At 39.3% G+C, this 27,146-nt stretch overlaps 2 protein-coding genes across 3 annotated transcripts; one reads left to right on the top strand and one right to left on the bottom strand.

Annotated features, from left to right (window-relative positions):
- Positions 1–919: 919 nt before the first annotated feature.
- On the bottom strand, positions 920–9,740 carry fam219aa (family with sequence similarity 219 member Aa). Of its 2 annotated transcripts, none has more exons than XM_026168519.1 (6): positions 9,465–9,740; positions 5,257–5,353; positions 4,588–4,681; positions 3,822–3,902; positions 2,164–2,239; positions 920–1,726 (listed from the first exon to the last, which is right to left on the bottom strand). In XM_026168519.1, exons 1-6 carry the CDS (start codon positions 9,522–9,524, stop codon positions 1,568–1,570), a joined length of 567 nt encoding a protein of 188 aa, XP_026024304.1. In that variant the 5' UTR covers positions 9,525–9,740; the 3' UTR covers positions 920–1,567. The 2 variants fall into 2 exon arrangements, with proteins under 2 accessions (XP_026024304.1, XP_026024306.1); XM_026168521.1 differs by having other exon boundaries at positions 2,185–2,239; positions 9,465–9,736.
- A 353-nt stretch (positions 9,741–10,093) lies between these two features.
- Positions 10,094–26,657, top strand: dnai1.2 (dynein, axonemal, intermediate chain 1, paralog 2). The gene is made up of 20 exons (XM_026168518.1): positions 10,094–10,315; positions 10,458–10,517; positions 10,641–10,739; positions 10,920–11,000; positions 11,276–11,402; positions 12,214–12,269; positions 12,378–12,533; positions 12,685–12,744; positions 12,865–12,990; positions 13,392–13,476; positions 13,601–13,718; positions 13,826–13,869; positions 14,034–14,281; positions 14,494–14,583; positions 14,744–14,831; positions 14,964–15,043; positions 18,070–18,218; positions 20,010–20,109; positions 23,176–23,361; positions 26,406–26,657. Exons 1-20 carry the CDS (start codon positions 10,277–10,279, stop codon positions 26,505–26,507), a joined length of 2,094 nt encoding a protein of 697 aa, XP_026024303.1. The 5' UTR covers positions 10,094–10,276; the 3' UTR covers positions 26,508–26,657.
- The last annotated feature ends 489 nt before the right edge of the window (positions 26,658–27,146 follow it).

Below are 27,146 nucleotides of genomic sequence, written 5' to 3'. Positions count from 1 at the left end.
CCACAGCTGCCCTGGGGCAGACTGACAGAGGCGAGGCTGCCATATCGCGCCATCGGTCCCTCTGGCCATCACCAGCAGGCGGTAGGTGAAGTGTCTTCCCCAAGGACACAACGACCGAGACTGTCCGAGCCGGGGCTCGAACCGGCAACCTTCCGGTTACATGACGAACTGCCAACTCTTTGAGCCACGATCGCCCCACAAATAAACAGTTTCTATAGAACCTGAAAATAGTGAATGGCATAAAGCACTGTCAACATATGCTACACGTACAGATCCTGTCCCCACATCAATGAGTTCTATTGTTACTCAAGTAATATGCACTCGTTTCATACTTTACAAAAAAAACGTAAAAATGAAAAGGGATGGCATGTTAATGTTCCTATCTAAAAAAAGAAGAAGAATGACGGGAAAATATAAGATTAAAAAAAGAAAATCAGCATCCAAGCATTATGAGATCACTTCAACATGCTTCAGAACCCTGTATGTGTGACCAACACTACATCCCTACCAATGTATTTCCCATTTCCCACCCCTTTTCTTTCTACTACTTTCCTAAGTTTATGTGAACCGTCACCTAGGGAGGCTAATGCAGACAAACACACTTTAAGTACACATTTACTCGCTGAGCTGACACTATATGGTTTCACTAGATTTACTGATATTACAGTATGTGAACCTAAATGAGATTAACTATGTTTCTGAAAGCACATTAATGTCTCCTCAGCACAAGGATGTGCTAAGGGCTCAATAAAAACGGATAAATTATCTGCACAGGCTGGTCATCTGGGCACAGTGTTAACAGGCAACATGCATTTTTCTGCTTCTTTTTTTTTTTAAACTAAATATAAAACAACGGCCCAGTACAATCTTTGTGTTAAAGATAAACATGTAAAAGAAAAAATAAATAAAAAGAAAGGAATCTGGATTACTACTTTATTATAGCATTAGTGTTTTATCGGCAGCTGGATGATTTAGCACGGTGTTCCTGGGCTTAATCGCACACATCATGTTTGACACATATATACACAGGAAGACAAAGCAGACTGGCTGAAAGAAAAGAAAAAGAAAAACAATGGCCACTACAAAGCTTCCGATCTCTTCTTGTCCTTTGTGTACATCAGTAGAAGAAGTCATCTGCTTGGATGGGCAGATGACGCGGTAATAACAACCTGTCACCATCACACGTATTTGGTTGAGCTCCTGTCATTTTACAGTTTTTTTTCTTCACCAGCGTTGCACCATCGCGGTCTGTTTAAGCCAGAAAATCCACAAGCATGAGATGGAAGTTCAAACAAAGTCGTGTGTTTCTCTTAGAGGTAATGTTTCTGCCATCAGTCGAGTCCCTTTTGAACCAACAATGCAGAAGTAAGATGCACAGATCCTACCATAGGAGGAACATGCACAGATACTGTACATATTCAATTTTCGCATTTATAAACCCTTGGTTGTTGTTTTTTTCCCTTTGTGCCTTTGCCAGCCTTTAATTTTTCTTCCTCTGTTGCCACTCTGGTCAGTTGTTGGCCTCAGTACAGGTGGCATGGAGGAGACTGTGTAGGTGGGGTTAGTGCTACTGGATTTGACAGGCTGTGGAGGGAGCAGCCTGGCAGCACATACAAGTGGGGTTGACTGCTTTAGGAGGGATCAGATCCAGATCCTCATCATCAGGAATCTCATCAAGTCGGTAACCGTCCTTCAGGAGCTGGATGTTCAGGTCCTGGTTGATCTGCTGTGAAACCCGAAGAAACAAGTATCAGGCATCAACTTTCTATGCTGATTCTAGAAATATATAGCATAGATCAATAGAGAGAAAATAAATCTTTGTAGTCTAAATTAATAAAAAGACACACAAAGCAGAAATATAGCAGAGTACAGAGAACTTACTAATGTAATGGCTTGAGTCAAGAACCCCAAAAATATAAATAATTTATATATTTATTCTACTCTAAGTGGAAGAAATGAAAAGGAACAAATCTATCCGGATGACAATTATGGAGAAGTCATTACAGGTGAGTGTGAGTGAAAGATCTAAGACGCCAGTGTACACTTGAATGGACGCACATACGCACAGACATCTGGTGTGACAAAGGAAGTGTGTGATCACATGGCGGTTTTCGTGATTTCACCACACGATGCTGTGAAACAATATAATATGTGTATAAATACCTGGTCCCTCAGACATCTCACCTCGGCTGAGGAATATCCTGATGAGGAGTATCTGGACATGTCAAAGTCATCGTCACTGCAAGACACGACATCAGTGGTTAGACATTAAAAATGGGGTGGGGGGGCGTCGATGAAACAGTAAGTTGTAGTGATAATGAAATAGTGGGAATTGAAGCCGGTCGCAGCAGTTGCAGTAACAAAACAAAACTCAGTCTACTGATTCATGACTGCCCGTATCACATTTACAGCCTCTATTGGGGTTATTTATTCTCCAGATAAAGATATTTAAATTTTAAGACTTGCAAACCTCCACAGTTCCACTAGAAACTCAGAAGCTATTATCCAGCATAATGCATGCAGTTTACACTACCTGAGCAGCACTTCTCTTTGAAAAGGGATTATATTAATTAAAGGTGTTATATTCATCTTTCAAAGAAAATCTGAATGTAACCTTTGAAGGGAAACACAAAGTGGTGAAATTTCCAAACTACTGGACCTCACAGAAACATTTTTTCCTACCGTAGTTTCATGTTAAACACTCTTAGTTAAGACAAAGCTGTCGTAAATCGCTTATTACAGCCTGATGAATGTCACTCATGCACGATGAGATATGCGCTCATGAGATCTGATCATTAGCATAACCAACGCCTCCATAACTACTCTATATTTAGCAGAGTCAGTGGAGGCTTTAGAGGACCAGAAACTATTAAAAATGTGTGTTTGATCAGGGCTGTAGTGAGAAAAAGGAACTAAAAGTGTTAATTAGAATGTGATACAACATCTTTGGTAAGTGGTCCGTGACTAACATGAAATTTATCAAATGACGGAGATAAGAAATAACAGAATATTATAGCCTGCATTAGGTTGTGTTAAAGTGTTGAGTGATGCTGGACAAACAACAGCAGAACGACTGTGAGGCATTTGGCTGAGAGACTTTTAGGAAAAATGACTGTATCATGTATGTGGCAATGAAAAAATATGTAATTAAAAATAGTAAATTAAATTTTCTTTCATTTCTGTATCATATTTAAGCTCAAAATGTATTCAGACAAAGGTTTTGTCTATTTTTGTCCTGTTGCCTTCGTAGAGAAAGATGATATAGAGATATAGAGAGAGTAAAACAGGGAGACATTGAGTGAAGGACGTGTACATGAATCTAAAATGTGAACAATGAACAAATGGGCATCCCGCGAGGCTATGAGTCAGAGAAAGCTTGTCAGACAGAGTATATGATGCAATACATGATGTAAGCTTTGTTGGCTATCAGAGAGCTCGTTTTACAAGAGCGGGTTTGCCACATGTAGCAACACAAGGGGGTGCGAAGGGTGGGACTCATCTGTGTCAAATACTGTCCTGCTGGCACAGGGTGGATGTGAGCGCTCTCTTTGAGCTGCTTTTGCCTGTCCAAATCCTCACCCCGCTATCCTCTAATCCGGAGCCCTGGGAGAGGCTTTGCCCCTTTTTAGGATACCGGCTGTTAGGGACTCTCTCAAGTTACTCTTTGGATTAATATGCCGACGTGACAGAGAAAGGCCTACAAAAAATACAAGTTCTACAAGGCAGTTGTATTTTTAGCTCATCTGCACTCTTCCTAAAAATCTGTCTGTAAAAAAAAATGATTTTAATTAAGTCGACGTGACAACATGTACGGTACCTACCTGTCTGTGTCCAGCGCTACCAGAGGCTTCTCATCTGGGCTCTGGTCTAAGGAGGAGTAGCCTTTGTTTGGCACCACCAGCCTTCAAAAGAGAATGGAGAAGAGCACACTTCTATATTAGAAGTAAACTTAAAAAAGCAATCAGCACATGTCCTTCACATTTGTGAAGAAATCTAACACAACATTACCTGCAATACCTGCAAATGTAAAAGTCATAGAATCAAATAACAGCATTTGATATTTGTGATATGTATGCCATCCATCCACCATCCATTCCATTCATTTCCCCCTAAAAAGAGGCTAATCTGTAGCTTTCCAACTGCAGGCAGTGCCAGATTATCTTTCTGCCTGAGAGAATGTGGGTTAAGATCAGTGGGTAGCCTTTCTTATAGTTCCACTAATCCACCAGGGAGTGGGATTAAACAGATGCGACAGTAATACTGCGGGTTGCACTTGTTTCACTCACAATGTTTTAACACTTGTATCAGCCTTCCCACTCACAAACCACCAAATTTGCCTTTGCTAAAAAGCCCAATTGCATTCTGCTATAGCATTAAGGAGTCTGATGGCATCCAAAGCAGCCCTGCAGCAAATAAAGCCTTTTCAGAGGACGCACAGTCCTCATGTTTTGCATTTCAGGAGCTTTGAGCTTCAGACCTGAATGGGGAACTGAAGATAGAAAAAAATGCTAATGAGCGCAAAGTGTAACATTTGTGGCTGAGCGGGTCAGAATAACAGAGAAACAAACAGGCAGTGGAAGCCGCTACCTTGTCCTGGCATTCTTCTTGGGTTGTTGATTGACAGGACTTCCCACGGTGCCATTCTTCACCGATCCCTTCCTGGCAAGGTCCCTCTGTTTCTCTGGGCAACCACAGGATGCGAGGTCATCAGTAAATGCACCAATTAAGCTAAAAACACTGGCATTGTTCCTTGACTGTTTTTTTTTTTTTTTTTAAATCGAGTTTCCTGTTTTCATGTCAAAATTGCTTTATCCAAATGCAGCCTATATAATACAGTATGCCACAGTGTAGCGAACCAAGGCTACTGTGCGGTGCAAGGTCATTTTAATATGGCATCTATTAGGACTGTCCCATATCAGCCAAGTTTTGATTGGTTGTTTAGCCACAAAAAAAGAAAAAAACATCAAGGTCAACAAGAAGAAGTGGCAACACACACAGCATCCGTTAGACAGCTGGTCTCTGAAGTTATTAGACAGTAAGAAAGACTGAAAATAATAAGGAAAATAATTTCATTGACATCCAGTATAGATAAGAAATATCACATGGTGCTTGATGTTTACGGCCTCATGTTGACTTTGGATGACACAGCAAAGCAAACCTGCATACTGTGGTATCCCACAGCAAAGGTAATTGATTTCTAAATGATAAACATGAAGACATGTCATGCATTGATTTGCGGTGTGTTGACTACAATACCTATTTGGACCTGCAGCGGCGAGGGCTTGTAGTTCATGGCCACACTTTCTCCCTTAGTGTCAGGCTCTGCCTCTGAGGTGGAAGATGCTGCGGGGTCCTAGAGAAAAAGAAAGATGTGTTAGGTTGTGTTTCTTTATTTATGACTGGCATTTAACTCTTTACTGTAGAGGTATGTGAGACTGAACAAAGTCCAGTCAACTCACTCAGACGAGAGTGATTGTCTGATTTATTACTAACCAACAAAGCTGGCAAATCAGCCTGCTTTAGAACCTACTCGGGTAAAGCACCCTGGAAAGTTTCCTGCAGCCTTCTATCGCTGCTTGGATTGCAGCATCAATAGGCTTGAGTGTTCGGCCTATGTTAGCAGCTCTCTCTTTCATGTGTGAGCAAGTGGTGATTGCATGGGGAGTTGGCTGTGGGAGAACAGAGGGGGTTGCTGTTGAAGCCACGCTTTCGCCAGATTGAGAGAGGGGAGGTAGGCCGCACTTGGCCTCCTCTCCTCACAGAGCTGCACATTATGTTGATCCCACAGGCCTCCCCTTGTTGCGCTGTGTGGGACTCAGTGGGCCACATGAACGAAGGCTACCAGGCATTTGGCTTTCGATAACTTTGAATACTCTCCAGAGAAACGGGTGCTATATTTAAAAAAGGCTTTAAGCAAATAAATATCTGGAGCTGAAATTTGACACTTTAAGTTAAAAAATTCATACCAGTGGTGTATCTGAAATAGCGTATGCTCCCTGTCTGAATATGCTATGACAATTTAAAATGAATAAGTAGTGGTGGATGGCTAAAACACTTACAGTACTATACCAGTTCAGGTCAATTCTAAAAGACAAATAGAGCTGATCTGTAATCATTTAGCAGAGACAGTAAATAGATTACTGTTCCTCTCGGAGAGGACATGATGCTGCGTTTTGCAATTGTAAAGAATGCAAACCAGAACCGCACCAAAATGTAATGGGTTAATATTTTTAGAATTGCTGAATAATAAAAGAGATGCTTTGCAGTTACATATCAGTCTGTTTATGGGTGAAAAAAGCTGAGTAAGCAGACAGTGCTGGCAATTATGTAACATTAGATAAGATAAACCTATTGTGCCTCATTTAAGGAGCACAGTATTCATCTACAAATTATATACAGCCAACAGTTTTGCATTTACAGTAAACACGTCTGCATTTTATTTATATATTATGCACTCTGTGCCAGTTGGACATGTAGAGCTCCAAGGACAGTAGAGCAAAGTCGATGATCTTCTGTGCTGTGTTGACGACTCTCTGGATTGCTGTCTTTTCCTGAGCAGTGCAGCTGGCAAACCTCACTGGGATGTAGCATGCCAGTGCACTTTCAATAGAGCATCTACAGAAAGACAAACAGCAGCTCTGTCCTCTGACAAGTTACAATTATGACCTCAAGAAAAAGATAAGCTGAAAGATAAAAAGCTATTTTCAACAAGTGACCCATAGCAGGTAGCTCTGCATGTTTGATTGAGGAGTTTTTACACTGGATGCCCTTCCTGACACAACTCCAAAGGGGATTTGTGTCTCCTCCCAGGATCAAACCAGGGATCTTTCACATATTAGACAAATGTGAAACAAGTGCAGCCCAATGTGCTATGGAGCCACCCGCAATGTATGTTAGATCCAAATTCCAAACAACTGTAAAACAGAGTAGTTTGTGTGTGCATTTTCAGCAGCGCAACCATTAAAACAAAAAACAAAAAATCATGAAAACTGCAATAGTGGATACGATACACACATTAAAGGAGGTTGTGAAATCACAGCACACAGATGAGGTATTCCCACCATAACAAGCACAAATGTCTTCTGTTCTGTGACAGGCCCATCCCTTAGAACCTCAGGCTTACCCACCGGATTTTTACTTTGCTTCTTCGTGCTTTCCTTCCACTACAGAAAGATGCTGTGATGTTGTACGGTCACACCGCCTGTCAAATAAATCCTTTTGAAATTTTTCAGCAGAGCCTGCCAGTGAATAATGAATAGGATTCGGTATTAAGCTGTTTGTGACAGAAATTCCTGCCACTTCTTAAAAAATAGGACAGCACAATTACAGACGGCAAGTAGCAGGTACCCACGATAAGCAAGTTAAAACAGGCCCTGGAATATGACAACCCAGAACACCTTGTATTAGGTAGAAAGTTGGCCCAAAGAATTGAATTTAACATTTCCAAACCCAAATGATAATCAAGCCATTGTGGAGGATATTAGGTGGCAATGAGATGCAATGAGATGAGATTAAATTGAACTAGATCTTATAAAACATGCATTAAGAGCATAGATATTCCCCAAAGACCCTGTATTGACTGCTGACAACTACTGATGAAAGATTAAAGGATGATCTATGACACTTGGGGCATTATATTTATTTATATGTATGACAATAAAACATGGGCCATCGGCCTGACCTTCATCGTGCATTCGCATACACATTCATCCACTCTGTCGTCCTGCTTGCAACCTCTTTTCTACCTGTGATGATGAAGTGCCACAAGGTTGCTGACACGGCATAAGCACCAAGCGATTGCTAGGATTATGCATCACGGCCATCCACTAGCCAATAGCAGCTAAGACTGATACATCAGGTGGCCTTTAAAACAACTGAATGCTTTCCTTATGCAAGGCAGTGATGACTATATTGCTGTCTCAGTGCGTTGCAGGGAAATCTTCCATAAATAGATGTAGCCTACAGTAATCACTGTCAGATGTTCTTGTGCTGAAGAGCATAAAAGGGAAGTTCTCAGGGAAGTTGCTTTTTTTTCCCACTGAAAGAAAAAATATCATATAGAAAAGGAATTAAACGGCTCAAACTTGAGTATTAATCTGATTTATTTGTGTGAAACAGAGTCCTGACAAAGAGGCAGGTGCCATGAGCATTCAAGCATCTCATTCACAATGAAGTTATTAGCATTAAAATGCACGGCCATATGTGGCTCAGTGGCTGAGATCGTGAGCTGAACTATAAAATAATATTTTTAAACCCACATCGCCTTTTACAGTTGAAAGATGAAAAGGAATACACAATGTGATTTCAAGACTTTTAGGGCACGTGCTGACCAACGCCACTGTATGCACAGCCTAAGCAGGGCCATCTCTGATTCAGCTTCACAAGGAAACCTCTCTGGATCAAACACGAGTGCAGACGGATCTGATCTTAACACAGCAAGGTGATCGCTGCTGCACAAAGCAAACGAGACTTTGTGAGGGAAGCCTGTTCTTGTGTGATTTCCTCAGGGGTAGTAAGGCTGGAAAAGCACGGGTATAATGTGAACAGTATGACTTGGAGCACTGCTTTTGCCTAACCCCCTGAGGCAAACGCTTAAAAAGAAAAAAAAAAGAAAAAAGGGCAGCTGTTTGAGGCTGCTTTGTTTCACATGTGAAGAAGAAGGCTTCTGTGTTAGTAATATCTGGCAGTGATGTCCTGTTGATATAAAAGCACTTAAAAATGAACGCAAAACTGAACGCAGGGAATGAGGCCAGTTGTTCAATTTGTCAATAGTGACCACGACTTATTTCAAATCTAGAGAGAGAGAAACATTATAAGCAGAAGGAAACGGTAATGACGTAAGTTGCTGGTGCTGAAGTAAATCCATTTCAATTTTTTCTGACAGGTCTCGAAACTTGTCAGTGGGTAAAATATGCAGGGACTATCCTCTTACTTTGGGCCTGCTCGAGCCAACTATTACCACACTTCAGTCCGCAGTATGGGTATTCACGCCATTTGGACTCACCCATCCCGACCCAAATAAGACGTCACCAAATGACGAAATGTGAAAACAGTGAGCTGTGTCAGCTATTGATGTAAACAAGCGCATACTGACGTGAATTTGAAAGAATCACGATTTCTGCAAAGTGCGCAGTTTAATTGCTTTGAGAAAAAAAAGTAACGGCTTGTTCATCTATCAGTTATTACATGTAATGCTAATATATTTATCGTACAGAGAAACCAACAGACGCGTTCCTTTCCTTTCCATCTATAGATGGTCGATTTACACCCATCCCACAGAGCCAGCTTGTCCCAGAGCTCCAAATTTTTATCAGCTAGCTCAGAGGCAGATTACATGACACGGCTATCACTATAAAACCACACAGGCGACACTAAAACTTGCCCTTTTGCCTACATTATAAACTGATTTGCATGAGATTTGTATTTTGTTTTTTGGGTGGGGGGATTTGTCTTTCGTCTCTTACCAGAGGCTGTGTCTCTCCGTTAACTGGAGGCACTTGGAACCTGTCGATTTCTTCCATCATTTTGCCAAAGCGTCGCAGAAAACGATGCAGGGGTTTAAGCTGTACGTCGAATGTACTCGAACTATGCCAGGTTTATGGTGGTCGGCAGTCGGCATCCTTCGTTAATCAGCATGATAGCTGCTCGTTTTCTTCCATCCTGACAGAGGTGACTCGACAGCAAAACAGCAGTACCGCCCCACTTCCGGGTCTATAAATTATTCAGGCAAAAACCGTCCAATCAGAGATGAGATCCCCACTGGAACTGCGCCGTGAACCAAATTCGTTTTTTCAGTTAGAATTGCAAAGGCAAGCATACGTGCGTTTTTGTGTTTTTTGTTTTGTTTTGGGGGGATTTTGGAGGGGGAAGGGTGTTTGTTTGATTTTTTTTTTAAATTTAATATAAAAATACACTTGTTTCCTTTCCATAATAAACTCTCCTTATTTAGTATAATTATGTCAAAAGCATTTAGACCACTTTTTTTTTCCTTTAGCTGATAAAATTAGAATAATACTGCTAAAATAGTTCACTAATAAAAATGTTCAAGTGTTGTCTGAGGGACTGAACACATCCAGCAGTCTCCGGCTCTGCGCCAACCAAAACTGGTTGTCTTGACAACCTATATACAGCAGCAGGCTACGAGCAGACAGCCCCTTGTTCTTTCTTTCTTTTCTATTCTTTTTTTTTTTTTTAGCTTTTAACTAGTTTAATTTTGTTTTGTTTTTCCCTTTTTTCTTTCGAACTTTCTAAACTAGCTTTAAAAATCAAATTGAAAATGCCGGTGCCTAACAACAACGCAGCGTTTGCAAGGAAGGTAAACGTCAGCTCAGTTTAGCTGGCCTGAATTAGCTAACTAGAATATTCATGGTGTAGCTTCACGGATAAGTAAAGCAATTGTTAAGGACCTACTGTAATATAACCCACCGTATAGCTGATTGTTGGTTATTTTCGCACAGGGGTCAAACGTTCAGAAGGTACCTGGAGCAAAGTCAACGAAAGCTGCCACTAAGAAAAAGGTGGGTGTGTTTATTGGATAGGTTTTGGCGTTTGGGTGACGGAAAGAGAAGAGTGATGAATATACTATATCATAACATAATGTGATTTTTATTCATAAATGTCTTCTCTATGCAACGTTACAGGATGAGGAAGAGGCTGTGGAGACGGGGACTGGATGGGAAGAGTGGTCTCAGGGGAAAGCCCTTGTGAGGCCTCCAGATCAGATGGAGCTTACTGAGGCTGTAAGAGAAGGATGGAAATACTAATTTCTCAGGTTTAAGACAACCATGTGGGCTGAACTGAAGAAATTTGCGCAGACTTTGATGCTGTTCTTTATCATTCAGTGCCTATATTAAAATTGTTAGCTATAATTAAATTAATTGTCCTTGTGTTAAGGATCTCTCTATGTTGATAATGAATAGGAGCTGAAGGAGGACATCACAAGGATTCTGACTGCAAACAACCCACACGCCCCTCAAAATATTGTCCGCTACAGCGTCAAGGTAAAGAAGCTAGATCCAGATGGAAAAATCAAAATCACTGTTTATAGATGCAATGAAAGTATACAAAATACAGATTAAGATGTGGACTGTAGACTGATGATTGCTTCACTGTGAGCCTCTTACGTTTAGCATAAGAATAACTTGTTTGCCGCAAGTGTTATTTGTTTCATCTCAAATAATTTGATACAATCTATGCAGGTAGTCCCCATGCATTCGCTTCTCCTCTCTCTTTTAATTTATAACCAGACTAAACAAGCACATTTCGTTTCTCTCAGGAGCGTTCCTACAAGCCTATCAATGTTGTGGATCAGATGGCGGTTCACTGTGTTTTAGAGGGCAGCCTTGTGCATCAAGACTCTGAAGAGGCTCGTAAACTTAGAGTCAAGGAAGGCTTAGCTCAAGGTATTTACTGAAACATCCTACAACAGAGGATAATATGTATAGATTTTGCTCTACTTTATATATATGATGTATAAGATAAGTCAAAAAGTCTTTAACCACCCTGTATTTCTTTATATTTTGCAAGGGGGAAAAGACATTAATTGAACATTTATTGAAAAGGAAATGGAAATACATTATATACATATAGTAAATATAGCAGTAGTAGTAGTAGCTGTAGTAAAAACAATACTGTATTTAGTACAGTATAGTAATGGACTTCCTCCATACATAGTGTTGACGATGTCACCAAAAACTTTAAAACTGGGATTCATTACTCTATAAAACCTGTTTCCACTGATTTTTAATGCAGTTCTTGTATAAGTTGCTCCCCAGTTCCCTTGTGTTGTTAAAATGGCTTCTTGACACTTTCCACTTGTCCAGTTTTCTCTGATTTTTTTAAGGACACACTGCACACTATGCTGAGATATGGCAAGTTTTTAGCTCATACCTATTTTGGAAAATATTGCTTAAAACCACTTTAAAAACTTATGAGAAAGTCTGGCTCATTGAAAAACAAAATATAAAGAAATGACGGTTGCTTTCACTCTGTAGTCAAAAAAAGAAACAAACCCAAAAACTAATGATTTATTCTCAGAATTTGTTTTTGTTGCCTGTAGTGTTATATTTTCCCCTCTGTTGTAGTTGACACTTGATGCCTCAAGGTGTCGCTTTTGCCTTGCAACATAAAATGTGAGAAATACCCTGTTTCGCAAAAAGTGAGATCCCAATAGTGAGATATCAGAGATATAATAGATTTTTTTTATGTGTCTAGAGATTGCAACAGTTGATGCCACAGCAGAGTCTGAAGAGGAGAAAGCAGAAGCCTCGGTGAAAATTTTTTATAAAATAAATCTTTTCCTAAACTTAACTCTTTAAAGCGTAAATTAGTCAAAGTTTGACTTGCACTACAAATATCTGTTTGTTGGTTTTCCACAGGTTAATCCTATAGTGGATGGAGGGGATGTGGAGGAAGCTGCCGATGAGGACAGACCAGACAGTGCTGTCTCCAGAATCAACAAGAAAGAGCCAAAAGTGACTAACCAGTTTAACTTCAGTAATCGAGCCTCTCAGACTCTCAATAATCCAATGAGGGTAGGTAGGAGAGGCAAAGCCAGTATTTTGTGCAATGGTTGAAGTATTTGCTTTTAATAATAAAGTGCATTAAAAACAGTTTCAATGAGTAGATAGAGAGATTAACATAAACTCAAAAGTTTCAGTGAAGTCATTCTTAATTTCCTTGCAGGATAGAATCTGCCAGACTGAACCTCCTCCACGAAGCAGCTTCTCTGCTACTGCTAATCAGGTACTGGATTCCCTGATGTGATTAAAGGATATGTTTAGGCCACATTTGTTTTCTCTCTGTTGAGCATCAGCGAATATTTGTTCCCCTATCATTTGATGCTAATAACTCTGTTATTGGCAGTGGGAGATCTATGATGCATACGTGCAGGAGCTGCAGAAACAAGAGAAAAACAAAGAGAAGCAGAAAGGCATGCACTCACAAAAAGATAATGGCAAAAGCAAAAAGGTGATGCTGATGGAGACTCAGGTAAGTTGACGACTGAAAAACTTTACAGCCTAAACTCAACATGCATCTAATATTTGTATTTTAGCACATTTACATTTAATATGGTTTACACATTCATTTAACAATCAAAAAATCTGGGAGGTGACACAAGGTCCTTAGGGATTTTTTCAGGAAGGGCATCCGCTGCCACGGTAACCCTTTGGGAATAAAGGAGCAGACAAAAGTTGCTTTATCTTGCTGCCATACAAACCATGTATATAACACCATATTAATGCATTACTAAGGGTTTTCACTGAGCTACTCATAAAACAAAATCACTAAATGACACCATAATTTTTATGTTCTCATAATAGTCATGTTTATTGTTTATTGCATGCTTTTGCAATGTTTTCATCCAGTGTAATGTCACATTTCTGTTATAGAGTGAAGATGTCACCAAATGGACCATGGCATCAAAGATCCTTGAACGAACGATCAGTCAGAATACATTTGATGACATAGCACAAGGTTTGTTTTGTTATTGTACATAACAGATAAAGAACAATGAACTACAGCCTGATTTCATAATCAAGCAAGGACATTCTCATCTCTTTTCTTCTCCTCTAATTTCTCTCCTTCTATACCGTTTCAGATTTTAAATACTTTGAGGATGCCTCTGATGAGTTTAGGGAGCAGGAGGGAACCCTTCTCCCCTTGTGGAAGTTTCAATATGACAAAGCCAAGACACTGTCTGTCACTGCCCTCTGCTGGTAGGTTGACTCACTGGCTCTAGAACGTTACCTCAGAGAGATGACTGGATTTCAATGATTGTTTGTTTCCTCTGCTGGCATGATACTGAGTCACCTGTCCTTAACAGGAATAATAAATATCAGGACCTTTTTGCTGTGGGATTGGGATCATGTAAGTTCAAAGGCAGAGAGCTGTTAGTAAGCACCTCATCTGTCACCGTCTTAGACAACTTAAATTTATCTAAATTGTGTTTTCTTTCTTTTTTAAACAAATGCTGTAAATTAATAATCTATCTTTTTTTGCAAACCACTCACTTGTGTCCCTCTCTTGGCCAGACAACTTCAGTAGACAGGGATGTGGCATGCTTCTCTTCTACTCGCTGAAAAACCCTGCCTTCCCAGAGTACATCTACCCCACCAGTTCTGGTGTCATGTGCCTCGACATTCATGCACAGCATTCCCACCTGGTGGCAGTGGGCTTCTACGATGGCTGTGTGGCTGTCTACAGCTTGAAGGAGGAGGGACAGGAGCCTGTTTACAAGAGTACAGCCAAGACTGGCAAGCACACAGATCCTGTCTGGCAGGTGCGAGTGGATGGCATGACAGTGGTGGATAGGGTGACAGAAATTCAGGATGTGTGCACTGTTCAGTCTAATTTCTGTCACATCTTTGCTTACTTTGTGTCCACTTATGCATTTTGCCATTTTGAGAGCTGAAAATAGCACTAAGAACAGCCTACTTTCACTCATGTCATTCATGCTACTGCAACCCAATACAGTGTACTTTTTTTTTCTAGGTCCGCTGGCAGAGTGATGATATGGACAACAACCACAATTTCTATTCTGTGTCGTCTGATGGCCGAGTTGTGTCCTGGACACTCGTCAAGGTTAGCCGAGGAGATATACATTTTGTTGCCGTATTATATCTGTAGCTTGCACTCAAATTAGGTTCAAATTTCTCATGTGCACTGCACAAAAGCAGTTTGCTTTGGCTTTTGTATTTGTTTAAATCTAAGGAAGAATCACTGTGTGTTTACATGATTGCAGAATGAGCTGGTTTTCACAGACATCATCAGACTGACACTGAATGGTGCAGTTTCTGAGGGCACAGAAGGTGCACAGGCTCCCAGCATTGGTAAAGCTTCACTCAAATATAGTTGTTACTGTATTGATGGTAAAAGAATGCAACATTCTTTCAGTCTGGTATATCAGGGTGGTGTCTGTAATAACGTGTCTAAATAAGGTCCTTAACGTTCTTTTTTCACAGCGTCTGGTACATCATTCGACTCCCACAAACAGATTGACTACATGTTCCTAGTTGGAACAGAGGAGGGAAAAATACACAAGGTATGTATCAAGGATTTCATGCAGGTTTTGTAGCCACATGGCTAAATCCAAGAAAAAGGCCAGATTTTGTTCACTGGTAAATGTGACCTGCTTAAAACATTGTTTAGAGAGCTGTGTGCGTGCCAACCTTGTCAGTGCTCCAAGATAATGATTGTTGAATGAAAATGACACTTCCTTCCAGATTCTCACCAGAATCACACCAGAGAAGGACTTTGGTCACAGTTACTGGAGAGGTGTTGATGGGCGCACAAGCTAGTAAACAACGGTCTGGAAAAAGGTTGCGATGAAAACTAGAAAAGGGCAATTCTCCATTTTACAACCCACATAACATGTTTCAGTAAAACTACTTCAAGATAATAAGAGGTAAAAATCAAATTTCCATCTAACCGCCATATTAATAATAATCAGTGTATTATGTTTTGTAACGAATAAAAATAAATATATTCTTATTAACATTAATCTTTTATGGCAGTCCCTTGGTTTTTATGTTAAAAGGGTTACATATTAACTACAAAGCATCACCTTTTTGCATGGTTATTGTTTAGAAACACCATGCTTTGGAAATTGCGTATTGTTACATTGACCATAAAAGTAACACCTATTACTATAAAATTGTTCAGTTCTTACCACAAAGCAGATTCAGACACAGATATTAACCTAAAACTGACAAAATAGCTTTAGAATTATTCAGCTCATTTAACTATTTTAAAGAGCCATAGCAGTGGTTTTCATTAGGTATGAATCAGTAAACGTACACATTATAGCTGTGTGCGTCTATAATGCATACATTATAATTCATATGAAAATCAGATTATAAACCTTATTGCTAAACAAAGTTTATATGCATAGATGAAGGCATTCTAAGGTATTGTAATACGTGCTACACCCTGCTATCATTCTGATCAAAGGTTGCGGTAATTTAGTTTATCTTGCTGTTGTCTGTCTGTACAACTCTTAAGGATAATCATGGCTTTACACCATCTGCCCCTATCTGTTCTGAAGGATGGTTTCTCATTTTGTTCTTGGTACACTTGGTGCTCAGGAGTAAACAACTAGACATTTGAACATGCAATTTGTTTTGTGACGATTTGGGAACTTCATAGACTTAATTTTAAGCAGTTAATGTCTCTCCTTAAGAAGAGGCTCTCTGTCCTCTTCAGACAGTTTAAGTAGTTTTGGGCTAACTGCCTCTTTCTTCTGTCCTCTATGCTGTTCCCCTGCATGGTTTGGTTGCTATAGGACATTTGCCCCCCGAATGTGAGGTGAGCTCCACTGGCAGGGGTATAAACCACTGCAGGTGGTCAGTCATCCAGGTGAAAAATATAGTGTTAAATAAATTAAATGAATGATTCTTGTTGATTTTTGTAGGGAAAATAAATACAAGTTTTCTGATGCAATCTTTCTCATTATAATTTTATTCAGTTTAACTTTGGTTTCAAAGGTTTCTACCCATTGCCCGTAAAAGGCTGATGGAGTATTGTCATCACCCCACCAGGCGGGCAGGTGGCGTGGACACCTAAGTTTGTGAATGTGATAACTTGAGAACAAGGTGACATAATGTCGGAGCTTCAAACTGATATCATAGGTGCATCTACTAAAAATTATGAGTTTGAGAGGTCAGAGGTCACCTTTTTTGAAAATCTTGTGAATGCGATAATTTCAAAACCCATAACCCTGAAGGTGGGAGATGAACATTTTTTGGCTTGGAACCACAGTTTTAGGACATCAGTAAAATGTTTTCTCAGTTTGAAACTGTTTTTTCAGTTTTCCTGGACCCTGATATTCATTTATTAGCACAGAACTGTTTAAACACTTTAGATATTAATGCAAAGAGCAAAAGTTGATGAAAATTAACATAGTGGGAAGTATCTCACATTGCCATAAAGAGAATGCAGTGTGATCATGTATGAGGATAATTTGTCATTTCTCTGTAATTACTCACACAGGCTTGTTCCCATGTTGTTCAGAAGACAGCATTGTAAAATCAAATTATTTATGATAATAAATTATTAACATTTGATCCTGAGTTTGATCCTGATCCATAAGTAAAACCAGCCATTAATTTAATGTACTAGCTGGCTGTGTTGTACTTTGACTTGATTGAATTTTTTTTACAAATTATAACACGAACAATAAGTACATACATAATTATATCCTCTACATTTTGGTCTGTACACCATGTTTCTCACCTTCCTCTCTTTGCAGACTTGCCAAAAAAAAAACATGGCCTGTATGATAAAATATGTTCTGTCTCCTCAAGCTTCAAAGGTGCAGAGCCCCAGAAGAGGACAGATTACAAATCTTTCACTTAGCTGCAGGTCAACAAACAATCTACCAGCGCTCAGAAATTCAACAGTTTTACCAACACCCTATAAAGCTGGTTTTATCCCAGATTGTCTAACCTGTCCTGTCTATAAATCTGCTGCTAGTCGGCTCTTTTTAAATTCTGTTCTGTCAATGCCAAACATTGAAAATCTAAAAGGTAATTCAAAGTTGAGCTAAAGTGAATTGTAATTATTACTCTAGATTAAAACAAGCTATTGTACTTGAAAGACTTTTTATATTAGCTGTCAGTGAAAAACTCTACCCAGATATGTAAAATATTCTCAAAGAAATATTCAATTTTAGGTTTTTCATAATTTCATTTTAGAAATGTAGCTCAAGTCATGGACATGTTGAAATATCTCGACAAACTTGACAAACATGGAGGTACAGACTCTTCACATGTTAAGTACATTGGAGACACCAATCAGGTATATGAATCCTTAAAACTACCACTTTTGAGTAAGGAAATGTTTACATTTTAACAAAATCAAAATATTGAAATTATTGCCTTTAATTAGATACCTTTATAGTAATGCAGTAAGTTGTTTTGTAGTTGTCTTCTGACTATTCAACAATCCTTCAGCACAGTCTTGTTATTCAAACTTTGGTATCTGAAGTTGGTGATGTCAGACAATGAAAATACTACATTTTATTTATACCGTATATGTGGCCCAAATTAAGACTTTGCCTTCTTTTCTCAGTGCTCTAAGACTTACTCAAGCCAGTTTCTGGAGACCTACGATGCCCACAGCATGGCGGTGGATACCGTAAAGTGGAACTACTTCCATCCAAAGGTTTTCGTCTCTTGTAGTTCAGACTGGACTGTCAAAATCTGGGACCATACCATCAAGTAAGACTCAAACAAAGTAATACTGTGAAAGATACTTGCACCAGCTGTAAATATGACATCATTTGCACTGTAGACACTTTACACACTGTGTCTGATCTACTGGGCTTTACGGACAATAATTTGAAAAATATCAAGTGATGCCTTGTTGATGCCAGAAGAACGAACAGTAACTCAAACAATCACTCACCCGTCACAACCAAGTTATTTGCAGTTGATGCAGATGGGCTACAGCAGCAGAAGAACACACCTCGTGACACTTCTGTCGCCTAACAGCAGGAAACTGAAGACGACATGATAATAATCTCATTCATCCTCATTCTTCTTCTAGCTGAAGGAAAATATATGAGACATTCTTTTGTTTAACAGGAAACATATGTTGCAGTTAGTTATAGAGTAGCAGTACAAGTAAAATCTTTATGTCATCATCCTTAGCAACTCTACTAATTCGCTTAAAAATATCTATCTGTGTCTATTCAGTGAAGAAGGAAAAGGTAATTATCAGTCCTACAAGCTTTTTGTATTGCATATTAGTCTTTATTACCTCCTTATAGCCATCATGGCCCAGCATCATTTCCTGACTTTATTTGACTAATCCAAAGTGCCTCCCACGACTTGCCAACACAGGCTGCTTGAATGAATAATGATAGTAATCATCAGCCCATTATTAGAGATAGGGCTTTCAAGTATGATTTGCAATAAAGTACCCTAAAGATACAAGGGACATTGTTTTCTGGAGAAAAAAGATATGGCTAAAACAACTTTTCGTAAACTCTACCACATAGGTGGGAGGTGTGGGAGCCCTGCTTTTGCTGAGGCTCATCTATCCTGTGAAACTGTCAGAGATGTCATTAGCTATTCCCAAATGAACTGAGGTCCTTGTCGCTATATAAATGTGATGCATCAAGTCTATTAATCACATAAAAAGTCTGCAAAATATGCACTTTTGTAATTAACAACTTGGATGAAAACCTTGAATCCTGGTAGCTCTGCCTCTTCATTTACAGGAGTGTGCAGTACTATTCAGCTGTAAACAAACATCTCATAAATGACTCTGTGTCAGATTTATTAACAATTTGCACCTTATTTTATACATATTCTACACCTAGCCATGTGCATGTTGTGCATCGAAGACTCACAACAGATTTAGACTCATTGTGTCTGTCACCTAGGTAAAGTAATCAGTTACAACGGCTTCTACAAACAATGGCGAGAGAGCATCCTTTTTAGTTCCACCAGCCACGCATATTACTTCCTGCCGTAGTAAATCAAACAACAGTTACCCACATGCTGCATGTGCAAATTGTTTTAACGTGTTAGCAAAGTTACAACCTATAAAAGTGTTACTTACTTTTTGCTCACTTTCACAGACACATGCACACGCTCTCTTTCTTCTCAATATTTAAACAAGACCTGCAGGTACCCAGTTCCAACTCTTAGAAATATCTCATTTCATGAGATATTCTTTTTTCCGGTAGTGTTCCACAAGTTAATAATGAGGAGAAATGGTGTGAAGCAACCTTCTGTTTGATGTCCATACATTTTCTCTGACTGGCCCTGATTAGGCATCGGTGTCTGGAAACAGGTGGATCATAGAAATAAAGTTCTGCTTTATGTTACGAAACCAATTTGTTCTTTATGGCAACAGGTCATACCTTTACACTGAGAGTCTTTCTCTCTGTAGACTCTAACAAGTAAGTGTTCTTGTTTAAATTTTATAGACATGTTGTGTCTCATGCGGTATACTGAAAATCATATTTCCCTCTCTGATATAATGTTTCGATGTTTTTCCAGCACTCCAATGTTCGTCTTTGACCTACAAGCAGCGGTTGGGGATGTTGCCTGGTCTCCATACTCGTCCACTGTATTTGCTGCTGTAACAACAGATGGAACAGTAAGAGTCTCTCTACATTATTTCCTAAATTTTGCAACCCGCAGCATGAGCGTAATAGATTTTGCATGTTTTGGCCCAAGAAATACTCGTCTAAACTACAGTGTGTGGATTATCCTCAGCTTTATCAAGAATGCTTAATTGATAGGACTAGAAAAATGTAGATATCACAACTGTGTCAAGCTAATTGATTAACAGTGTGGTTACATATGAAATATAATATATTCATAGTTTAGAGTTGCAGAGAATGAGAACACAACCAGTAACCAAAAGCTTGTCTGAAAACTGTGATTGCAGCCACCACACGTGCTGCTTACCTGAAGTCCCTTTTTAGACTTGCACTTCTTTCCTTTAATTCAATGGCATTTGAACCTGTCAGCTGTCATCAGGTAGATGTGAAGGTTACGTATGTTCGAAACAGATTGACAAAGCCAATAACGTTAGTTATCCCATGTCTTAAGCTTGACACTTTCCAAACTGAACATGTGAGATAACAAACAGCAGCACCAGCTACCACCTGCCACCCACTTTATTATTATCCTCATAATATAGTTATAGACTCAGTTGGCTAAGCCCTCGGCCTAGCCTCAGGCAATCAAGTTTGTTCAAACACAGCTTCATGTAGCAAAAGCGCTTCCTGCTCTCCCAGTAGTTATTGATTTCAGCCAAAAGTAATTTCACTGGATGCTGTGCTGCTTATCTCCACATATTTTCTTAGTATGGCTGCAAGCTGTCCCCATCTGTTTGTCTTCACAGCCTGCGCCACATTATAAAAGTCCAGAGTGTTGTGTCTGACACATTTCCTGTCCAGCGTGCCAGTGTGAAGTCGAGTGAGAGTGACAGGGAGGAAATGAGAGATGAGCAATTTGAGAGACACCTTATGTGGCAGTGTGTGCATGTGTGTCTCGTCCTCTCCAGTGCCAGGATTCGGTCACAATATGCCCTGTAGTATGCCCACTATCATAATTATGCAAATGATTTTACATCCAAGCCCAAGTCTTGATCAGACATTTACGTGAGAAACCATCCATTTTCACACCAAATTCACAATTTGTAATCTTAGTTATACATATTGCTACTTGTGGGAGCAATGCATATATCAACACTTTAATTGTTTAATTATAAATATCTTCTATGAACGAAGATATCTAGAACGTTTGTGATTCTTGGTTATTTTAGCCTTTAAAACTGGATCAAAGGCTATTTTTAACCATTTAAAAAACTCATTTTAAGTTCATGAGTTGGCATATATTTCACATAATATTTGTTCTTTAGAAACCAGAAGTGCCAAGATTGTAATTTACCATTTTTTCCCAGTGTGCTGAGCTCAAAATTGAATGGATCTGGTTAGACTGGTTTTAGGGATGCTTTGGCATAAACAGCTCTACATATTTGATGATTACTGAGTATGCAGGCACTAATAGTTCAAACTTTAAAGAATGACAAAATGACAGCAGAATCACATTCACTGTTGGGTTCTCAGCGCGTGATGTTAATCGGCATAATCTTCCCTAGGATACCAGTCTCCTTGCAGTACATTTGCAATTTTCTGTGACAAGTGTCTGATTAGCCTTGAGTGACTCAGCATGAGTTGTGTCCTCCCTGACGTGTATATACTGTTGATGACAACCTGACCTGCTGCTGTTGTCTCCACACTATAAAATGTCAGGCACTGTGTGTGTGTGTGTGTGTGTGTGTGTGTGTGTGTGTGTGTGTGTGTGTGTGTGTGTGTGTGTGTGTGTGTGTGAGAGAGAGAGAGAGAGAGAGAGAGAGAGAGAGCATGTATGCGTACTTGCTTGTGTGCATGGGTTCATAAGGATAATGACTTGCCTGGCAGGCTGAGGTGTAAGAATGACACAGACTTGTGTGGTGCAAACAAATATCTCTTCGCTCTATCTGTCCCTGCCTCTCCATCTGAGCCGACTGTCAGGGAAATAAAGTGTCAGCATGAAATAATAAAAAGTCCAGACTCATCTGCACATTATTAGCCTTCAAGTCCATATTTGCTTCCCGTGCATTTGCTGTTAACCTTTTGCACACAGACTGCTGCATCTTTTTATTTAGCATAACTTTTGTGGAACTTTTGGATTGCCATCAAAAATGTTGGATTGGATTGCCAAATGTTAAGGTCAAGTGAAAAAAAAAATTGATGTAATTGTCAATGCAACTTAAGTGAAGTTTGCTCTGAGGCATTTTAGTCCTTTGCACATTTGATTTCATTACCACCGAGTCTGCAATGAAATGATTACAGTGGTTAAACTATTAAACTATTAAAAATCCTTATTACATAAAGCTTTGTTCTCTCCAGTATAGGTTTGGCACTTTAGAAGTATAAATTCATCACAGTAAAATGTCTCTCTGCTTCAAGTTCTTGCATGAATTACAGATGTAGTCTGTGCCCTGCAATCAGGCATGACTAATGTTACATTAGTGCTTAAATGTGAACAGCAAAAACACCGTAGTTAATGGCTGCAGTGACAAGAGGTTGCAGAAAGTCACCATGCCCTGGTGGAGTATGATGATTGGTTACAAATTATGACTATGACACTTTGTGTGTAACTGATGCACACAGACAGTGTGAATCCAAGTGATCCACGCACAGTCATCTTTCTGATAAAAGGAGTGGGCTGCGCTTTGCAGTGGAATCGTCTAAAATGCACTCAAACAGAAAGAAATCTGTGATCTGGTTTCTTCTGGATAACAATGGCTGTAAACTCATTGGTATGTTGGACCTGCCAACACAGTGCACAAAACACACATGCTCATGTGGACAGCAATGCACACTCACTGAATTACTAGGAACACCCTTCCTTTCACCAGATGGTCAGTCTTGCCTCCCTGCAGAGAACTGTGCACCACCACAAAGAAGAAACACATGCAGGCCTTACTTACTTGAAATATCTGAATACTTCCTATTGTTGTTCTCAGTTTATGAGATGTGGGTTTGTTGCACATACAAACATTGTTGTTTTGGTCTACCACTGAAATGTAAGTCAATTAATCAGAGGGTCACAACTATTAAAAGATTGATAAATCTGTACCACTGGTATGATCGCTCCTCTTTTTCAGGTTCATGTTTTTGACCTGAGCGTCAACAAATACGAGGCGATCTGCCAGCAGCTGGTGGTGGACAAAAAGAAGACCAAGCTGACCCACGTCGAGTTTAATCCCATCCATCCTGTCATCATAGTGGGTGATGACCGAGGCTATGTCACCAGCTTCAAACTCTCTCCCAACCTCCGCAAGAAGCCGAAGGTTAGAGTCTTAACAAGCTTACCGCACCATTCGCGACTTCCACTTGTTCCACATCAATTAAAGCAAATCAAATGATTCATTCAGTCCAGTGTCCTGACCCCGAGCTAATTTTACTAAATAGCAAGTCTCTCCCACCCCCACCCTCCATTAGCATTACTAATTGCCTTTGTTGCTTTTTTCCCTTTATATTTATCCCAGTTAACAATTAGCCTCATTGTGTAGTGTTCTTAGTAAATGAATGAGTGTATGAAAAGCTACAATATAAAAGAAAGCTTACAGCATTTTTTTTCTGTGCTCTGAGTTTGGGATTTTAAAATGGTGAGGGCATAGAGTGCTAAAACATTACGGAGAAAATGAAGAGTAAAAAAGTATTTTTTGCTCTTCATTTTCGTATTTTTAAACTTGTAGCTATGAAATAAATCAAAAATTTACTTTGGTCAACTCACAATTTATAAGTCCCTGAAGACGCTGTTGCCACTTATGCTAATGGTTAATGGGCTGTGGAGTAATCACATCACTCTGTCTGAACATAAAAGAAACCGGGTGGCACGCTGAGTCACAACACTTTAATCAGGACACATTTAAAGTCAGCCCTACAGCCTCTCTATTCTTCCTGTGCATTGTTCACAATGGTGCATGTAAAATAGAATAAATTCTAATGACCAGTGTAATATGCATGCTGCATTATACATGGTATTGCCAAAACACAAACAGGTCCCTTTCACCTGCCCGCATAAACACGGTTTATAAAAGTACAGCATAATAAGGCATGTACACACATACACACACTCACAACACTGCCTCATTAGCGACCTAGGACCGTAGCCCTAAAGCATACAATTGGGGAATAATTGCTCAGTTCAGCACCAGTGACAGGGCTCAGAGCAATTTGGAAGCTACTGAAGCAAATAAGTATAAGACAGTAACACCCACAGTTAATATTATCAATAATATATCTTGTAAAATTCATATCTTAGCCTACCAAAACTATAAATATACCCAAAAGTGGTCTAGCCAAACTAGCCAATGTGTTGTACTTACCAATTGTAAGGGTTTCTATAAAGTAGATCATAGTCTTGGCGCTAGTACTATAAAAGAGTCCAACCCTTCTGTTATCTTTTAGTGCTCTTCTCTTCTCCCCAGTTTCTAAGTCATTGTTTGGACATTCCAGAATGAACTGCAGCTTTTAGTGTCCAAAATAGAAAATATGCAATGCACATCTCAGCAATAAACAGTCACTAACTAGACAGCATTACATACAATTGTTGTACTGTCCAGTAGATTCTGCCGTGTTACTCAGTGAGTCCATTAACATCAAATGACCCTGTGTATGTTCAGTACAACACACTGTTTAGCTGTTTTCAACATGAATGTGTTCATCTCATCTCAGCCTCCTACTTTCATGCCCACAAATCAGTGATGGGTCGATCATAAAAGTCGCATTATGAAGTATTTTATGACTTATCGTTATTGCCTCTTAAATAAAACTTCCATATTAAAATTTAGTTTTCTACATAATTTGTGTAGCATTGCCAAAAAATGAGAAGACATCAAATTGAAGGCCTTACAGTAAATGGAGAAAATTAGTACACATTCATATTATACACAGACAAGTCTGCCGTTTTATGTTTTTGGAAAATAACCAGAAAAATAAGTATTTGGAAAAATAAATCCGGATATATTCAATTTGAGACAAAACCTTTATGACTGAGATCAGTTTTGAAGCTTTATTCACTTTGAGTTTAGCCTTTCACTCTGCTCTGTGAAAACTCATCACTGCCCAGATATATTATCTTGAGATATGATGGTCTTTCTTCAGAGGAACACCTTTGACTATTTCAAATGTCAAAATAGCCACACCGAAATATACAGCAAATATATTTTTTCCAGGGTTAAATTGAGGCGTTAGCTGCTCAGCTGTCATTTTTCACTATGTTCAGTTATGACTAGTTCTAGAAATATTCACTGCATCCCACCTACATACAGATACGTTAAATAGTACAGCACATACATTTTTTTGCTTTTAATATTAACAGTGTTTGAGTTGGTAAACAAATTGTCAAACGTCTGACTGTTTTCTTTTAGTAAGATGAAAAGTTCACACGAGATGCTTCGCTTCAGAATTGATTACATAGTTATTTCCATAGGTTTTTGAAAAATGACACTTTTTAAATATAATTTTTATATAAATTTAATACAAAGTCCTCCATTTTCATCATTTCATACTCTTTTTTTTATTTAAAATACCACAGCACTTTAGAAGGCTTGAACTTCATCGCAACACAGAGGTTTGCAACAGGGTGTAGTCAATACCTGCAGGGGATGGCCTAATCAACAAATGTCCTTTTTTATTGAATATAATGATTTGGATGAAGTAATATCTAATGTGGATTGGTAGTTACAGTGTAACAGATGGATACACGTATATCATTGGTTAATACATACTGTTGCATCTGCTCATTAATGTGCCCACATGCCATTCTATTTTTACCTGTGGCTTTTTGAGGTTTATTCTGTTGGGCCTCTTAAATCAAAGCCGTATTAAGTATGAGTAAAGCCTGTAACAATTGTAGAGGAGCTTTGATAAGTTCTAATAAATATCCTCTCACAGAAGTGAAATTAACTCCTGCAGCAAAATAGAACTAAAGCTGTGCCATATTATATCGCTCTTAAGAGGCTGTGCTTTACTACACCCAGGAGGATTTAATGTCATCTCACCATAACTTTGGAAGATGGCTTTGAATTTGCCCTTTAGGCAGTAGCTCTGTGTCTCCATAGCAGATTTCACTATATTCAATAGACTAACATAAAATCTCTGCTACTTTTGACCCTGCATCCATTTCAATTTTTGTCTGCTTTTATTATCTTGCCCTCCTTTTTAACTCCCTGCTGGGTTTGTGGTTTCCCACAGTGCTTGGTAAGTATAAGGTCAAGTAATTTCTCATCTGTACGCGTGTGTGTGTGTGTGTGTGTGTGTGTGTGTGTGTGTGTGTGTGTGTGTGTGTGTGTGTGTGTGTGTGTGTGTGTGTGTGTAATGTCTATAGGCCAAGAAAGGTCATGAGCTGCCTAAGGGACCAGAAGTGGAGGTAGCGAAAATGGAGAAGCTCCTCAGCCTGCTAAGAGAACCAGACCAAAACTCAAGTTAAGGTGGTCACCTTGGTTTCTAAGCCAAACACAAATAGAGTGTTTCATTGCCGTTCATGAAAAACACTTATTTTGTTCACTCTATTCAGTAAACATCACATGACAACAAACCGATATGTATATGTTTATTAAAATGTGTTCTTCCAGCTTAAGTTAAGATGTCCATCATTTATTCATAATCACATCATATTTGTTGTTGAAATTGCTGTTCTTGGTGCACATTAACCAGGCATTATGATTTGTCTGACCTCCTCTGCAGGCATGTATAAAGCTCATTTCATATGTATGGTACAAGTTAATTAAGCTAAATAGCAAGGGGGAAAGTCACAGCATTGGACAGGGAGATAAATTACCCTACTAGACTGGGCACTTGTGGACCACATCCAAACAACTGGCACACATAGTCCTGGGCACCGTTCCAGGGATGGTAGCCTTTTAATGTTCCATCTACTGAATGGTTTCTGCCTTTATTTTTTGTTTTCATTCCTCTCATTCTTAATGATCTGCAGTAAAGCGCCGCCCAGTGCTCTAATGCTCACCTGGAATAACATTTTGCTCTTTGTCTCCCAAGCTCTTTTTCTTTCTGTCTTTCTGCCATAGAGAGTTCCTTTATCCTTTGGGTCTAGATGTGATCACATCCA

This window comes from Astatotilapia calliptera, chromosome 5, assembly GCF_900246225.1.
Source record: "Astatotilapia calliptera chromosome 5, fAstCal1.2, whole genome shotgun sequence".
Taxonomy (NCBI): Eukaryota; Metazoa; Chordata; class Actinopteri; order Cichliformes; family Cichlidae; genus Astatotilapia; species Astatotilapia calliptera.
Note: the sequence above shows the minus strand (reverse complement) of the source record. Positions and strands in the feature narration are given on the sequence as shown.

Coding starts and splice junctions, on each gene's coding strand:
- fam219aa (XM_026168519.1), bottom strand. CDS start 9,524: ATGATGGAAGAAATCGACAGGTTCCAAGTGCCTCCAGTTAACGGAGAG. Junction 5,354..9,464: donor ACGGAGAGACACAGCCTCTG/GTAAGAGACGAA, acceptor CTTTTTCTCTAG/GACCCCGCAGCATCTTCCAC. Junction 3,903..4,587: donor AAGAAGAATGCCAGGACAAG/GTAGCGGCTTCC, acceptor TCTCTTTTGAAG/GCTGGTGGTGCCAAACAAAG.
- dnai1.2 (XM_026168518.1), top strand. CDS start 10,277: ATGCCGGTGCCTAACAACAACGCAGCGTTTGCAAGGAAG. Junction 10,740..10,919: donor AGATGGAGCTTACTGAGGCT/GTAAGAGAAGGA, acceptor GATAATGAATAG/GAGCTGAAGGAGGACATCAC. Junction 12,534..12,684: donor CTCTCAATAATCCAATGAGG/GTAGGTAGGAGA, acceptor ATTTCCTTGCAG/GATAGAATCTGCCAGACTGA.